The sequence below is a fragment of the Brachyistius frenatus genome, unplaced genomic scaffold (assembly GCF_029030835.1).
Source record: "Brachyistius frenatus isolate BFR_SWC_R1_liver_20210118 unplaced genomic scaffold, ASM2903083v1 Contig_23, whole genome shotgun sequence".
In the NCBI taxonomy this organism is placed as follows: Eukaryota; Metazoa; Chordata; class Actinopteri; family Embiotocidae; genus Brachyistius; species Brachyistius frenatus.
In genome coordinates, this window is record NW_027210622.1 from 116,591 (window position 1) to 132,520 (window position 15,930).

General features: G+C 40.4%; 3 protein-coding genes across 4 annotated transcripts in view; 2 read left to right on the forward strand and 1 right to left on the reverse strand.

Moving 5' to 3' along the window:
* The window catches only part of LOC138620190 (inactive rhomboid protein 2-like), a 29,529-nt gene extending 21,810 nt beyond the window's left edge, over positions 1 to 7,719 (forward strand). The window contains exons 17-18 of the mRNA XM_069697168.1: positions 171 to 324; positions 6,795 to 7,719. Of these exons, the coding sequence (XP_069553269.1) occupies positions 171 to 324; positions 6,795 to 7,226 (586 nt within the window). The 3' untranslated portion in view covers positions 7,227 to 7,719. The remainder of the gene's footprint in view (positions 1 to 170; positions 325 to 6,794) is intronic.
* A 2,756-nt stretch (positions 7,720 to 10,475) lies between these two features.
* On the reverse strand, positions 10,476 to 12,803 carry aanat1 (arylalkylamine N-acetyltransferase 1). Its single transcript, XM_069697124.1, has 3 exons — positions 12,656 to 12,803; positions 12,036 to 12,190; positions 10,476 to 10,852 (listed from the first exon to the last, which is right to left on the reverse strand). The coding sequence occupies exons 1-3, from the start codon at positions 12,801 to 12,803 to the stop codon at positions 10,547 to 10,549; spliced, it is 609 nt and encodes a 202-aa protein (XP_069553225.1). The 3' UTR covers positions 10,476 to 10,546.
* A 2,172-nt stretch (positions 12,804 to 14,975) lies between these two features.
* The window catches only part of ube2o (ubiquitin-conjugating enzyme E2O), a 39,484-nt gene continuing 38,529 nt past the window's right edge, over positions 14,976 to 15,930 (forward strand). For both annotated transcript variants that reach the window (XM_069697192.1, XM_069697191.1), the window contains exon 1: positions 14,976 to 15,501. In XM_069697192.1, the coding sequence (XP_069553293.1) occupies positions 15,049 to 15,501 (453 nt within the window). In that variant the 5' untranslated portion in view covers positions 14,976 to 15,048. The remainder of the gene's footprint in view (positions 15,502 to 15,930) is intronic.

The following is a 15,930-nucleotide window of genomic DNA, read 5'->3' on the forward strand; positions in this document are numbered from 1 at the left end:
TATTATATTAAAATGCATATTTGTTATAATGCCATGGTTGAAATTCTATTAAACAGAGGTGTCACCCCCAGACTGATGTAATCTCTCTCTCTCTCTCTCTCTCTCTCTCTCTCTCTCTCTCTCTCTCTCTCTCTCCCTCTATGTGTATGTCTGTGTGTCTGTCTGTGTAGGCTTTTACACTGCGTGGTGTCAGTAGTGTTCCAGATGACCATACTGAGAGACCTGGAGAAGCTGGCAGGTTGGGTCCGTATCTCCATCATTTACATCCTCAGTGGGATCACAGGAAACCTTGCCTCTGCCCTGTTCCTGCCCTACAGAGCTGAGGTGAGTTCTTCTAATGAAGACATCCATACACACAAACAAATGAGGTTTAAATAGCTTGCACACTGGAGCAGGATGAATACATCGTTAGTAAGAAGACATCAGCAAAGGGAGTCGGTTGGCTTCACTTTGACTAAATTACAGCCGTTAACATCAGTTTCTCTATCCATGTCATGTCTGCTTTGTCCTTTTTTGGGAACATTTTTTAACCTCTATGTTTACATATTTAATCAAAACAGTTGCACGAAGTTTTGTTTGTGCGTTTACAAGTGTACAGTAATGCCGTCATAGTATATATTGTAGGAAAGTAGGTTTAATCTGTAAACATGATTGCCCTTCACAAAGTAAGACTTTTTACACACGTGAAAAATATCAACTTGATTTTTAGAAATTGTTTAATAAATTTGTATCAATTGCAGGGTATGTTTGTGCATTTACTTAACCTTGTATACTCGCAGTATACAGGGTATAGTAAGTGCACAGTACACAGTACATGTGCAGCTACACAAACACCACTGTATGTACAATTTGCACACAGTCTCTTGATATTAACATAGACACATTTACAGGCATCAATTTATATTTTTGCACATCCTGTGTGCTGTCTAATGCTTTCATGCACATATACAGTATGAGACAAATTAATCTGTACATTTTCAGATGCATAAACTCAAAAATAATGTAAAAGGTTTTAGAAAAGGAAAAACAAAAGTTTTCTCCTGAATTACTTCATGCTAATCACCAACATGTTTAAGTTGCAGTGACCTTTGTCAAGATTTTCAAAGGAAGCTGATTTATTTCTATTGTTTAAGCGCGCACACTAGGCACATGCACACACTCGCTTTCACACTGTCAAATACACACACTGCAACACAGATGGTCAAATGTCTCTTTTATGTACTTATTATTTTCATTGACATATTTTGATAACATAACAGCCACAAGGAAAAAAAATCCACATTAAAACCCAATCTAAACAAACACATAAACACACACTTAATGGAGGGATCCCAATATCTAAAAGAAGTTCATCCTAACCACACATCAAGGACATGAAAGCTCACACCAGCATTTATCATCCACATGAAATTATGGAGGGCAACACATCTAAATTAGGAGTATTGTCAAAGCAAAACAACAACAACAAAAAACAATCACTATATACGTACAAATGCAGTCAAATTGACTCCAGATAGTGCAAAAAGGGACACCCAACTTTTCCCATTCATGTTGAGATTTGTATTATTATCAGTTTCTCCATATTGATAACTGAAACAAGTTCATGCAGCCAGTTTCTGAAGCAAGGGGGAGTTGGTTTCTCCAGTTTTTTGCTGGCACCATACCCATCAGCACAGCTGTTTGAATGTGTAAAGGAAGAGTTAAAGAGTCACGTCCCAGTCAGGTGAGAGAGTTATATTAAACCGCAGAAAAAAAGGAAACAATTCTTAAACAAAATAGATACGCTACGATACGTTACGCTTGTATGTTGTTTTCTTTGCACTTATGCAATTTGACCTTAAAATAATTAAAATGATGAATAGTTTTGAATTGATTATTCTATGTCTGCTGTTTATTGAACAATTCTGAATACGGGAAAGTGTCGTCCCATTTTATCAGGCAACACATCATTGATTTCCTTTTCCCAGGCCCTCTTAATACAACGGACAGAATCAGACTCCATGGAGAAGAAATTCACAAATTTGGTAATAAGCTTCTTACTCTCTGAAAGAGGAAGTAAGCTTGTCAAATCTCTGTAGTGAGACATGGACATGTGCTCCTGTTCACCAAAATCTTTTAACACCTATTGAAGAGAACACTTACTTCAATTGACACCTGTTAGCTGCTAAAGCTGGTCTGTGTAATCGTGTACCAAGATGTCCTTCACCTCTCATTTTGCCACTGTCTTTGATAAGGTTACAAAATGTTGTTACATTTTCATGATAGCGACGTATTGTTTTCCTGCTGTTCCCACTCAGTGGCTTAGCTCAGCTTAGTTTAGTTCACTTACTGGAAGGGAGTCTCTCCTTTTGGGGATTATTAAAACGGACCTGACTACCTCGTTCTCCAGAGGTCTGGAGGGACACAGGAAACACTCACGGTGTTGACTGTGCATGTACCTGGAGAAACAGAGAAACAGAGCTGAAGTCAACAGCACATGAGACCACTTCACTGTCGCTGAGTCATTCCTATGAAGAGAGCAGTGCTGTCCATTCAAGCACCAACATGTGTTGTTGGTTTTAGGCAACAATATAACACTTAGTCTCAGCAGAGAATCCAAGAAATAAATATGTCACAGTGCTAACCACAGGTAATATGTTATTACACAGTGTAGTACAAAAACTCAACAGCAATGACCACCGAGATTTATCAGCATGTGTGCTTGATCAGCGATAAAGAAAGGAGGTCCACGAATAAAACTCTTTAGAGAAGGGAGTCTTTTAGTGATACTGTGAGCATTAAAGAATCCTTTATGTTGACACAACCATCTGTATACCTACTGTACAGGATGAAACTTCATTTGTTTCATTTGGACATTATTTCCATAGTTAATCTACTTCGTAGTGTCCTGTTGGATGCGCTAATGGAACATTGAAGCAATCCTCTTGGCACACAAGATTAAGTGAGAGAGAAAGTGCTTGCTGAGTCAGCTGCAGCTAAATACTATCTTAGGTTATGTCTGTACATGCTTTTAAAATGCTCTTACCAGTCCATGCTATTCTCTCCTCTGTCAGCCTTCCCTTTGTCAAGCACTCACATCAGATACCTGTTTTATCACTTATATACAAAGAGAACAATATAAGGATAAACCAGGAGCTTCACTTTTTTTTTAATTTTTTTTATCTTTATAACATGAAGTTTATCAGTTGTCTTCTAAAAAAGCACCACAAGCCTGAAAAAAACAGCATGTCATCAGGTCAAAGTGTATATTTTCTTATTCAGCGTGTAATTTCGCAAGAAGCAACAGGTTACTGAGCATGTGGTACTTTTTACCAGCAAGTCTGTTTCCTTCTGTGTTTCTGTAAAGCCCACTTTTCCCTTTTAGAGATTAGCCTAATTCCATTGTGTGGTTTTATAAAGGCCACTGCTGTGGTACTCAGAGAATGGGATTACATTAGTTTGTTTAAACAACCACAATTGTTGCGTAGACCATACGTGTCTGGTGATGCGTCTGGTCTACACGTGTTTATGAACAGGTTCATCCTGGCACACAGATGAAGTAGTTCCTCTTTCATACAATGGATGATTGTAGTGGATGTGTAAAGAGAGCTCTTTAAACCTCAACAATGACAGATGTTTCATACCACACTGTGTAACAGATGATTTACATACTCCTACATGACGAGTAATTCATGAAAGCTTGCCTTTACTTTGTATCTGTAGTGCTTTTATCTGATATTTGCGTAGTGTGACATGAGGTGGCTCCTGCAAGACGTACCTTGACGTGGGAGCCTGAAATCCCACCATCCAGCTCTCCTTATCAGCGACCAGCTCAAAGGTCTTCACAGACCAGGAATAACCAGTGGAAGCACATTCAAGGCACAACACAGGGCGGTCAATCCACTTAAAGAGGTGGTTTAAGTGGATTATCCTTTAACTGTTGAGCTAAGGAGCCCCCATGGCTTGAGCAAAAATCTCTCAAACAACCGCTGTGACTGCAATAATGATGATTCTCACAAGTAAAGTTGCTCTGCAGAGCTGTGAAAGTACCACAACTCTGGTTTCTAACTTTAAATCTCTGCAGAGTGACGAGCAAACATTAAAGACCGTTTCAAATAAGTGAAACGTTATTTGATCAAATGTTTCTTTTCTAACTACAAGTGCGAGGTAAATTTGACTTTACAAAATAGGCATAGCGTAGACTCGCCATCTTTTTAATTGATGTTGAGTAAAGTAGAGCTTCCACGGTCGATTAATATTAGTCACCAACTATTTTGATAAATAATTCTTTTGAGTCATTTTCATTGTGAAATAATGTTAAAATTCTCTGATTACAGCTTCTTAAATGTACCCTATTTTAGGTGCTCTATCACCTCTGCTGCTTCATAATAAACTGAAAAATGAAGAGGATAGCTTATCCTCCTTCAATTAGATTGGTTTGAATGAAGGTGAGAAACTTTCTTACACATGATATTTTAATGCCAGAAAACCATTTTTTTGATCGTGAACCCTGTGAGCATGTAAAACAAGGAAATGTTGAGCATGTGAAGCGGGGAAGCTTTGAAAGAAAACGGTAGATAAATAATGCGGACAGTGCTGAGTTCTGTATGTTAGGAGTGATGATTCTCACGTCTTCATATTCGATGATAGTATCTTGCAGACTGTTCTGTGAAAATAGTTCCCTCGAACTGTAAGTGGAGATGATACGTGTGCTGGAAAAAGAATTACAGTGAAAAGGACAGTCAGTCTCTGAGAGTGCACTCGCAGGGAACATGTGACATGAAGTTATATACTAGAGGCTATACTAAACTCTTACCTGGCTTTGTGTAATGTTGGATCCAAATATAGGAATTAACATTTGACATAAACATTATATGAGTAAAAGTAGTAAAACTAAAAAGAAAGCGGCTGAAATCGTTTGTTTTTATTTGTTCCGTGTTACAACATTTTTACAATTCATACATCTTCTAAAAGCAGAGAGGTGGTGCTCCTGCAGTGTCACAGAGAAAGTCACAGTAACTGCCAGCCTATCTCCTTGACCTTTTCTTTCAGTGACTGTGTTACAAAGGCCACTCTTTTCTTCTGCATGTAATAAATGTGATCAATAAGCTCCAGCAAAAGAATTTCTAAGATGACATAAATGATAATAATATACCAAGAATGTGTGGTTCAAAGCACACAAATCCTCAGAATCAATTCTACATTCTTCACATGGAAATCTGAAAGAGTTTTTATTAACGACGCCTCTCTCCTTTACACACACACATTTTAATTTAATCAAAACCCTAATTAAGATAAGCCCGATATAAAAGCTAACATTCTCACTGATGAATACAGAATAGTATATGTTCACTTAGGTTAACAGAAATGTACTCCCAGTCACTGTCTCAACCGTTAGCGTCAGTTTTAATATTATTCAGCAAAACCAACGGTGATGAGCGTGTCAGTCTGTGTGTCTGGGGCGTGAGGGTGGCGCACCGCACTCTTTTTCTGTTTTCAGGAGTTTAATGTCTCGACAGATTAGCCATCTGCCTGTGACCAGGCCAAGCCACCAAACTCAGCCTTGATGTCACTGTAATCTGCTCACCTTTACTGCCTGACCCAGGGCTCACACTTTGACTCTCCCCCAGAACTACATCTATAACTAAAAGACTGTGCAAATAAAACTGCAATTGTAAAGTAATCACGACATTTATCAAGAGTCATTTCCCCCACAGGACCACTGAGACACACAGAACCTGTTTCTGCTTCACTATCAGTGATTATATTATATTGTGACTAAAGAAAGTAACAAATGGTAACTACATTTTCCTGGATCAGGATCAAGTCTCTTAGTGATAGTAACAATGAGTGAGTTTAAATAATTCCTACTTAAAATACTATCCTTAGAAGCTGCTGCCAAGATTTAGTAATCAGGTTAAATATCTACTGCTCCAGTCCAACGCTACCTTGAATGGCATCTAGACTCACGAGATCACGCTAGTATTTATTTTTGAGGCTTCAATTTATGTGTCCGAATCAGCAATGAGGATCAACTGGCAGCTACAGTCATAGTTTAGGTTTTCGAAAACAACAATGATCTGATTGGTTGAAGTTAGCCTAAGATAGACGGTGATAAATGGATCATCCAATCACCTACCCAGTGCCTGCATTTTTTTCATTCAAACATCTGGCTTGTCAAGTTAGTCCAATACAATCTAAAACTACACTGAATTTTCAATTTGTTTTCCCACTTCATTGATCATCATTCATCACTGACTAAATCACTAATGTGTGCTACAATTCAGAGGTCAGAAACCGACAACCACCTGGTTTACTTTTCTGCAAGACACAAATCATGAAATTCTTTCCTCTAACACATCTTATATGTTCATACTAACACATTTTCCTCTGTAGTCGTATGCAAACAACATATAGAGACAAATAAATTCAAGAATCCCCTGTTTCTCTTGGACATTAAAAACATGTTTTATACTATTTACAGCCCAAAGAACAAAATCCCAAAAGACCCATTTAAACTTAAATCTCTACGACTGTATTACGTGTGAAGGTGACCCATTATTGTCTTAATAATTGGAACAGATACACTCACGTAAAAGCCCTGTTCCACCAGTAAACAGGAGGTCTGCATGTTGCATCAAAGAGGCCTAATGCGTGTTTTGCGTGTGTCCAGTCGTCACACACGGAGGTCTTCTGTATACACAGAGGGAAGGATATTTTTCTTCAGCTTCTTGTCTGATCTAAAACCAACTGAACTGCATTCCTGAACTTGGTTTTTCGTTATTTAATCATCTGAACTTTTTTTCTCCCTCCAGGTGGGTCCAGCAGGGTCTCAGTTTGGACTCCTTGCCTGCCTCTTCGTTGAGCTGTTTCAAGGTTGGCAAATGTTGGAGAAGCCGTGGAAGGCCTTCCTTAAACTGTTGGGCATCGTCCTCTTCCTCTTCCTGTGCGGCCTTCTGCCGTGGATTGACAACATCGCCCACATCTTTGGTTTCCTCAGCGGCATGCTGCTCTCCTTCGCCTTCCTGCCCTATGTCACCTTCGGGACATTTGACAAATACCGGAAACGTATCGTCATTGCTGTCTCGATGTTTGCCTACGTGGGACTGTTTGCTTCCCTCATCGTTTGGTTTTATATTTACCCAATTAACTGGCACTGGCTGGAGCATCTCACCTGCCTGCCCTTCACAAGCAAGTTCTGTGAAAAGTATGACATAGACCATGACATTGACCATGTGGTGCACTAGTCTCTAGACAAAGGATGGCATCCAAGATGACCACAGCATCCTGTGTTATTGGTCTACTAACCTGTTGCCAGTGACGTGGTCAGCTGTCTCCGGGTCGCCTCGGGGTTCTTTAAAAAATGTGGCAATCATAATTTTTATTGTTTTGTCATAAATGGAATTTATGTGAATGGAACTGGATCACTCTCTTCAATGAAGCTGATTACAACTTTCCGACCCTCAGTCAAGTCTGGCACGACCTGGCATGTTGATTTGCTAACCAGCAAGCAAATCCTCTAGATCGGAGGGCAGGAAAGGATACGACGTAGAGCTCGACAAATCAAAAACATCAACAGAGTGAGAGGCCGCCGGGCTCCTTCAGTTCCAAACAAGTCACATCAGTTTGAAGAAGCTAAATCAAAGAAAAAACTGTGGCCCACAATCCTTTTCCCTTTTAAGTCTATAGACAAGGAACTGTTGAGATGAAAAGGAAGACTGATGCAATAGGAGGTCATCAGGTGTTGTCAGTAACACTGGATTCAACACTACAAAATCTGTCACCTCAGTGACAAATGTTTTCAGAGTAAATATTTTTTGTCTTTGCTCTCTGGATTTATGCACTTGGCATGTCAATATTCTTCGGATCAGTGAAAGGTCGTGCTAACAGTATGTTCAAAGTATCAAATGTGCAGCTGGAATAGTTGAAGGGAAATATCAGTGGTCAACTAAGGCAAGATTTCTATCTGAAACCACTAGTTGCCTTAAACAGACTATGCCATTTTACAGAAATGCTTAATTTTTTTGCATACTGCTTGTGATCAACTGACTGAATTGTGACGAACATGTTTCTGACCTTAACCTACCAAAGCAACTTCACATGCCGCTTTAAAGAGCTCATATATGCATGTTATTTTTTTCACACATTTCTGTATTTCACTGCCACAAACAAGTTTTTAATGAAGCTCTGCATTTAATGTCTATTTAATTTCGTATTTGTCCAATAACACAGTGGTGCCTCAAACAAATTCTTGATTTATACTGAAAAAAAAAAGTATTTATTGTAAAAGTAAATATGAAATTGTTTATTTTTTAGCTAGATAAAAGCCGGTTTTGTCTCGTATTGTTTGAAAGCAGACAGTCAAATAGTCTCAAGATCTCATGTTTCACTTTGGCTTTAATAGGTTTGTGAAATACACTGGAAACGGCGCAAGACGACCTGGACAAAGTCTTGTCCTCTACACTTCTTTTTACACATTTCTGTTTGTGTTCCCCAGCAGCTGATTGTTTGGGTTGAGGACCATGGCCCACACGGGATGTTGCTGTTTGAATGGGTCCCTGACAATGTGAGAAGTCCCCGTATGATTTCAGAAGTTCTGCCCTCTGAGGCAAAACATTTCTCACTTCATTGGTTTTAAATGTTGGCTCGAAACCAGATTATTGTTGTTCAGGATTCTGGTACACGTTGACCCCCGGCTGTTAGGAAAGCTTTGGTAATGACTGTTGTGTGCAGGATTATGTGAGTTTAGTTACTAAGTGAGTTATAAGAATTTGTGAGTTTGTCTATGTGGCTGAATCACTGATGATCTGGTGTGTTTCAGAACACAAGTTGTTAAAAAATATGGAGAACAGTTTCTATGTTGGACATTTCAGACGTTTTTAACGTCACTGTATTCAGACTGCAGCTTTTGAACTTTGCCCTCAAACATTGGTTGGGTTAAGTGTGAACAAAGACGTCCACTATTTTTTTTTTTTTTTTTTTTAGGAAACCTCTTTATTGTGCCTTTTTATGTGTGAGCATGTAAATGTTTGAGCTGAACCACAATCAACCACCATCATACTGTACGGTGCAGCCCCATTGCTGTGTTGGCATAGGGACCAAATAATTTCACCTCTTTTTTTCTATTTAATGAAATTAAAAAAAGGAATATTTTTAATGGATTTCATGTCATGGTAAAGGTACTGTTCTGTTTTATTTCAGTTTTATATGTAAAAATAATTCTGTATTAAAGCACTCGTGTCAAAATAAAAAACACCGATTTAGTTTCTCGTCATCTTGACATTGTGTTGAGATGTTTCCTCAGCTGCTGTTCTCAAGGTCAAGAAGGAACTTTCCAGACAACATGGACAGAAGATCCCAAATGTCCTCAGAAAAATTGGAACTTTAGCAATTACACGATATCTGGAAATGATCAAAAGCGTGGGAACATCCACTAAAAGAATATTGCAGATGTGTTTTCTCAGCAACTATTAACCCTTTAAGCCCTAACCTATTTTTTTAGGCCTCTGCTCGAAAATTGCATACCCATAATAAAAAAGAGTATATCTCTGCAACCACAAGGTCTATTTGAATAAGGTTGGTGTAATAATAAAGGGAACACTTGTGAGATTAAGTGTATATAAGAATAGCTACTGCTAATAGTGTCAATGAGAAGATATCAAAGCAGACAGGTTACAAAATAGAACGTTTATTACTTTAAGAACACAACAGTGTAATGGGAAAAAAAAAGTATGAGTCTTGATTCAAGACTTTGGGAGGCAAAGGTGGTGAGTGTCTACAAGGAGACTATCAAGGAGAAATCATTAAAACATATACTTGGGATATATAGAAAACTACAGACGAGCATGTTCAAGTTAATACACTGACTTCTTATCTGACATTCGATTGCTGTTATCCCTCCTTCGTAATTTTATTCAGTAGTTGAGTTTACTTTGGCATATATTTGAACGATTCCTGTAGTTATACAAATAGTAACATAAGCAATGATCTTCTCAAGCTGCTTTGACAGACCTGTACAGAATTAGTAATGCGTAGTTATTAATTTTATTGAGTACATTTGTCCTTGTTGGCTTTATAGAAAGCCAGAAACCATGTTAAATACAAATATTAAAAAAAAACAGGACAAGAAAGATGGAAGGCAGCTGCTTTCTATTGGAATTAAGATTCATAAATGTCCAGCATTTATCAAAATAGTAAATTAAAATAGCTTTAGACAAAAAGACAAAATTTTAATTAGTGATTACACTCTTAAAAGCTAATGATTTGGATTTGATATTACTGGTAAACTAAGAGACAAATCAACACATCCTTTTAGTCTCAAACCTCTTTTCCACACAGCTGCTGTTGGCAGCTGGACAGCAGTTCTTTGTTTTCAACTCTTTGCAGACTCGCAGTAAGATTTCACATCTCTGCCTGCTGAACACTCGCAGTGATGATTACAAACACAATCACTGCACTGATTGCTCATGTTAAAAAAAAACTGCTCACATGTCCTCTTCTCTGTTTCAGACGGAGGGTCCCACCTCCTCTGATATCCCGGGACAATCCACATCAAGTCCTGCCGTCTTCAACAACCGCTGTTGCGACGCATGAAGGCGTGGCCCCTGACTGGGAATAACATATCGGTGAAGGTAAGGGGCCCCACCGTGATCTCGCTGGGGCCCTGCACTTTAAAACCTGACTTCTGGTAGAAGGGAACAAGGAAGTCCTCACACATGAGCACGGCGCGGCGGACGTAGGGCAGGCAGCGGAGGTACTGCAGGTAGCGCCACATCAGGATGGAGCCTTTCCCCTGCTGGCGGAAGGTCCGGTGGACAGCTAGGACATGGATGTGGACGGTGGTGCCATGAGGCTTGTGCAGAGTCAGGGCATCCTGGAGGGCAGAGAGTGAGAGGACAGCTGTAAGAACAAGTCAGTGCTTTGTTGTTGAGCGGCCTGTTGGGCTTCTGCAACAAGAAGGCCAAGTGCTTTAGGTAGAAGTACAGCAATAAAAAAAAAAAATGAAATAACAATAAATTCTGCGTTCAAAATATTCCTTAAAGGAACAAAGGTATCATAAACAAAATATCATTAAAGTAAATGTAGTCATTCTGCAGCAGAACAGACACTTTAAGTTCTCATTAGTGATGCAAACTCTGGTGATGTGAAGAACTTCTGTCAATATTCAGCCAATATTTTATGATCTACTGAATAGTGTGGTCTATGGTGATCTATTCTATTAACTGATGCTAAGTTTTGTTTATGAATGTTAATAAATATTAACTATAGCTATAAAATAAGTGCTTTAAAAAGTGTAATATTACACTCCAAGTAGAAACAGCAGGTAAAATACCTCAAAACTGATTTTAAGTCAAGTTCTTGAAGTTACAAGTCATTCATCTCTGCTGTTTGGCAGACATTCGTCCTCTTACAAGATAAAAGCTCAATTCAATAGTTGCTGCTAACATTGTTGAGTAGGTTGTCTTTGTGATTCTTCTTGTGTTAGACCAGTTATTCCCCTGCATTTTGTTGCCATTCTGCATCACTTGTGTCCACAATGACCTCTGATCAACTTTAAACTCTCATCACTTCCTCTGGTCAGTCAAGCCCAGAATCACATTTGGAAAACAGAAACCAAAGTGAATGTGTCTCCATCAGTGAGAATAACAGCTCATTTTCTTGTGGAACTGTGATTTGGGCTCATAAGAGAGATCCTCCGGCCACATCAGAAAATTAGCTGAATTTTAATCTGACATATTGTGACTTCTGACCTCCGTATATTCTTATTTTGTCCAACACGTTGTTCTCTGAGAATCCTTCACATTGGCCTGCACATTTGCTGCTTAAAATTAATACCGCAGGAGTAAACCTCATGATTATTCTGGATCTCTCTGGAGTGCAATTCAATTGGTATTTGAATTAGAGATTTAGATGAATCTGTTTGAATTTCTGAACACATGCTACCATAAATATTTATGTCTGTTAGTCTGTCTTGAAACTTGTCTTGCATTTTTATTTTTCTCCCCAGTCAGCTGCAGGTATAAGTCACTACCTAAGTGTCTTGCTGCCTGTCTTACCAAGGTAATCCTCTCCTGGTCCCACAGTGAGCCGATGATGAAAGCCACCAGCCGTCCCTCCTCAAACCAGCCAAGAGATAGCTCAGGACACGAGGTGAGGAAGTGACGTACCTCATCCAGGTGGAGAGGACATTCACCAGATACCGAGATGAACGCTGTGGGAAGGAGAGGAGGAGGAAGACAGTCAGGGTGACCACGACCAATAACACATCGGTACAGGGCGCGTAAAGTTCCCCACTGCACTGACTACCAGACAGCCTAAATGTGAAGAAGGATAGGAATTACAGCTGGAGATGTTATGAAGGGAGAGGTACCTTTAAAAATAATTAAATCACTGTTAGTTCAAGTTTGTACTGAACTTCGATAAATATAAGGTAGGGCCACTGAAAAAAAAAAGAAAAGAAAATCTGTAAATGTATCTTGTGTGAATAATACATTTTATTTAGTCCATATACTTATTATAAGTGTGTGGAGGCTGCGTTAAACCACATGAATTCCCTTGTTTTTCCTGTAAAGGACAACTTTCTTGTGTGCGTAACAGGACAGAGAACACATGCTCTGAAAAAAGTATGACCGCCGTGGCAAGTGCTTAATAAAGTACATTTAAAGAGTTTGCTTACCTTCTCTCTCGATCTCGAACACGCTGATGGCGTCTTCTGGGCTGAGGGAGCGGAACTCGCTGGCAGGCAGCGTGTGGCGGCGGCCCTGCGACACTGGAGAGCGCATGTGGAGCGGCTTCATGAACGGCACTGCGCTCATCACTGACATCGTTTTTCCCAGAAAGTTTTAGAGTAAAGCAAACGATAGAGTGCTCAGGCTTTCCTCTCTGACTCGTTGTCTTTCCTTTGACACGAGCTTCCCCAAAAGTCTGATCGGTGCAGCAACAGGACTCCGCGAGTGTGCGTGAAGACTGAGCTGAGAGTGGCGCACCTTCAGTATTTATACCGGAGCGCTTATAAACCAGCTGGTTGTTTATAATCCTTAAGTGAGCTAGATGATAAAACCCTCCACTCCCTGTGAGTAAATTGAACAATAAACATACTTAGTAGGGGCCAGGAGGGATATCCGTGTGTTGAGAATTATCCACGTCACGTAAAAAAAAAATGTCATTCATTCTGGATTAACCAGAGCCAACCAACTGTGGACAAATGTTTGCATTATTTTCCTGTGGTAAATAGATAGATCAGGGGTTTGGATTTGACAGATCATGTGTTGGAATTATAGCTTACCAACATACCAGCGACCTGTTGTCAAGAGTAATGTCAGGTATAACGTTCAATAAAGTGTAGTAACTTTGCAGATATAACTATATAGAAAGGTTGGAGCTATCCTGGTTACCTATTATAACGTTACAGCAAGTTAACGTTGTCTCTCTGTTGTTGCTTTATGGGCTATTTAAGGAATCGATTTACCACTTTTCACGTGATCTCTCTTAAGGATACTTAATGGCTGTCCATTGTCCCTTTAAGTAAGGTTCACAGTTTTTCCACTCTTTATTTTTTCCAGATCTGTAAGAGGATTACAGAATGTGTAGGAGTTTGTTTGTGAACTCTTCAGGGTTAAATAAGATCCGTGGAGAATTTCAAGGTGTTGACCTCTCCAAACGGACTTTATTTCTCACAACATGCATACGCAGGTATAATCTGACACAAACGCAGGAGAATTAAATGTTTCTTTTGAGGAGCAGCTAAACAATGATCTACAATTCTTCTATTATCAAATGTGAAAAGGTTTACAATATTATTGGGATGAAGGCTTTTGTCAGGACTAATAACAAGTTTCATCAGTTGCCTTAAAAAAAAAATGCATTTTGCTCATATATATTACAGCCAAACAACATGTCTTTATTCAAAACATAATAAAGTGACAAAACAAGCCTAAAGACAATTTAAAAAGTGTTTAGGTAAAATCCACAGTCACAGAGATTCAAAGTTGTGCATTTGCCCTTCTACATCTTCATTTAACCAGTCATAGTGATTGATATTAACATTAAATGTATCATTAGGGATTAAGCAATTACATTGTATTCAAACGTTCATATATCTATTAATCAGATAATATAAACGATGATGTGACCTCCTGATTCCACAAATTCAGGGGCAATGTAATTAATTTCGCTATACATTCCATTTAGCAAAAATCCCTATACAGTATACACAGAGAATTAAAATAGCTTGAGATGCCATGTGTACTCAGTGACTCTAACACAGTCATGTCCCCATGTTGAAGACCTTTAGAGTAAATTGAACAAAACTACAAAATTTATCTCAACAAGAGACACTGTTTCATTCATGAATATTAATCTACTCATTCCATTGGAGGCAAACCATTTAATCTTTTCAGGAATTAGACCCCCAGATAAGTAGCAGTTACAGTGCCCCCAGTGTCTTAATAATTAGCATTTATTTTAATTGCTTTTCTTAAAAACATGTGGATGAATGAAGGGTAGCTAAAATTAAATATTCTTTAAGGCAGGGGAAAACTGAGCATAAATTAACCTGAAAACAGAGTTTCAGGTTAATTCCCTCCTCCTCCACCCACCCACACACACACACACACACACACACACACACACACACACACACACACACACACACACACACACACACACACACAGCTGTTCAGTTGTTTTTCGTCATTATTGGAAAATCGACCTATAACAATAAAATAAATACAAAACGAATATTTAGCAATTATAAAATATTAGTTAAATGAAATGCATAGATTTCGAATAAAATACAATTAATTAAATTCAGCTATGATATATTTTTATAGGCTATCGTCTGTGGTCTCCCAGTGGTTATTATTATTATGTCTGTGGTTACCAGTTGTGACTCACGGCGCCTCTCAGTGGTGACAGAAGGTACTGCGTGATGACGCTCTCCCCCCGCGCTAGTTACGTCGCCCTCCGTCGCTACGTAACCACGTGCACTCCGCTGCTTCCAGGTTACAGCTTTTTTTTCGTTCCACCGTCATCCTCGCGCTCCAGCATCACTCCCTGACAACAGCAGCGATGGCGGAGCCCGTAGCATCGGATGCGGCGGCCGCAGCAGCGACGGCGGCATCACCGACACTGGGCCTCTCTCCCGCCGCCAGCCCGGGCTCGGAGCCTCCATCAATGGCTCTCTCCCCCACGGCGGACGGCTCCCAGCGGCTGCTCTTCTCCCACGACCTGGTCTCCGGACGGTATCGCGGCTCAGTCCGGTTCGGCCTCGTGCGGATGATCCACGGCGAGGAGGAATTTAACTCCGACTCGGACCTCGACGATGGCGGAGGGAGAGGCGGCGGCGGAGAAGGAGAAGGAGGTGGCGGCGGCGGAGGGGGAGGAGGAGGAGGAGGAGGACGAGTCCCGTGCGGTTCTGACACCGAGAGCGCCGTGGAGACCTCGAGTCGGCCTCTCGGAAGGGGATTTGTCCGCGTCCAGTGGTACCCTGAAGGAGGCAAGCAGGACATCAGGGAGACAAAGGTACCACACACACACACACACACACACACACACGCTAACGTGTTCAGTGTTTACACCGACTCTGGCTGGTTGTCTCGGGCTGACACGAGGATACGACTGCCCGTATTTGCAGGCGCCCGTTGTGGGTTTGATCCCGGACTGGTTGTCCAGGTTCTTCTGATCCATCCGCCTGAAACGGACAACATAGCGGACTAATTGGCTAGCACCGATGCACACATGCTAGTTAGCAGTGTAGCTCGTAGCCTCATGCCGCTCAGCTGGTCCCGGCAGCCTGAACAGGGTTGTCCCACCTGACCGCGTCCACACGGCGGCTGTTCCACCAAACATACACGACCTCCCGGCCCGGGGAGCAGCCCCGCTGGGTGTTCTGGCAGGTGCGGGTTCCTGCTCGCAACCTCACACTTATTGATGAGCTCATCTTTGGCTCTG

Bases quoted from the DNA above. Each gene is read 5' to 3' on its own strand.
- aanat1 (XM_069697124.1), bottom strand. From the start codon at position 12,803: ATGTCAGTGATGAGCGCAGTGCCGTTCATGAAGCCGCTCCACATGCGC. The intron at 12,191-12,655 runs GTAAGCAAACTC...TCCTTCCCACAG, and splicing joins GTTCGAGATCGAGAGAGAAG to CGTTCATCTCGGTATCTGGT. The intron at 10,853-12,035 runs GTAAGACAGGCA...TCTGCCCTCCAG, and splicing joins ACCAGGAGAGGATTACCTTG to GATGCCCTGACTCTGCACAA.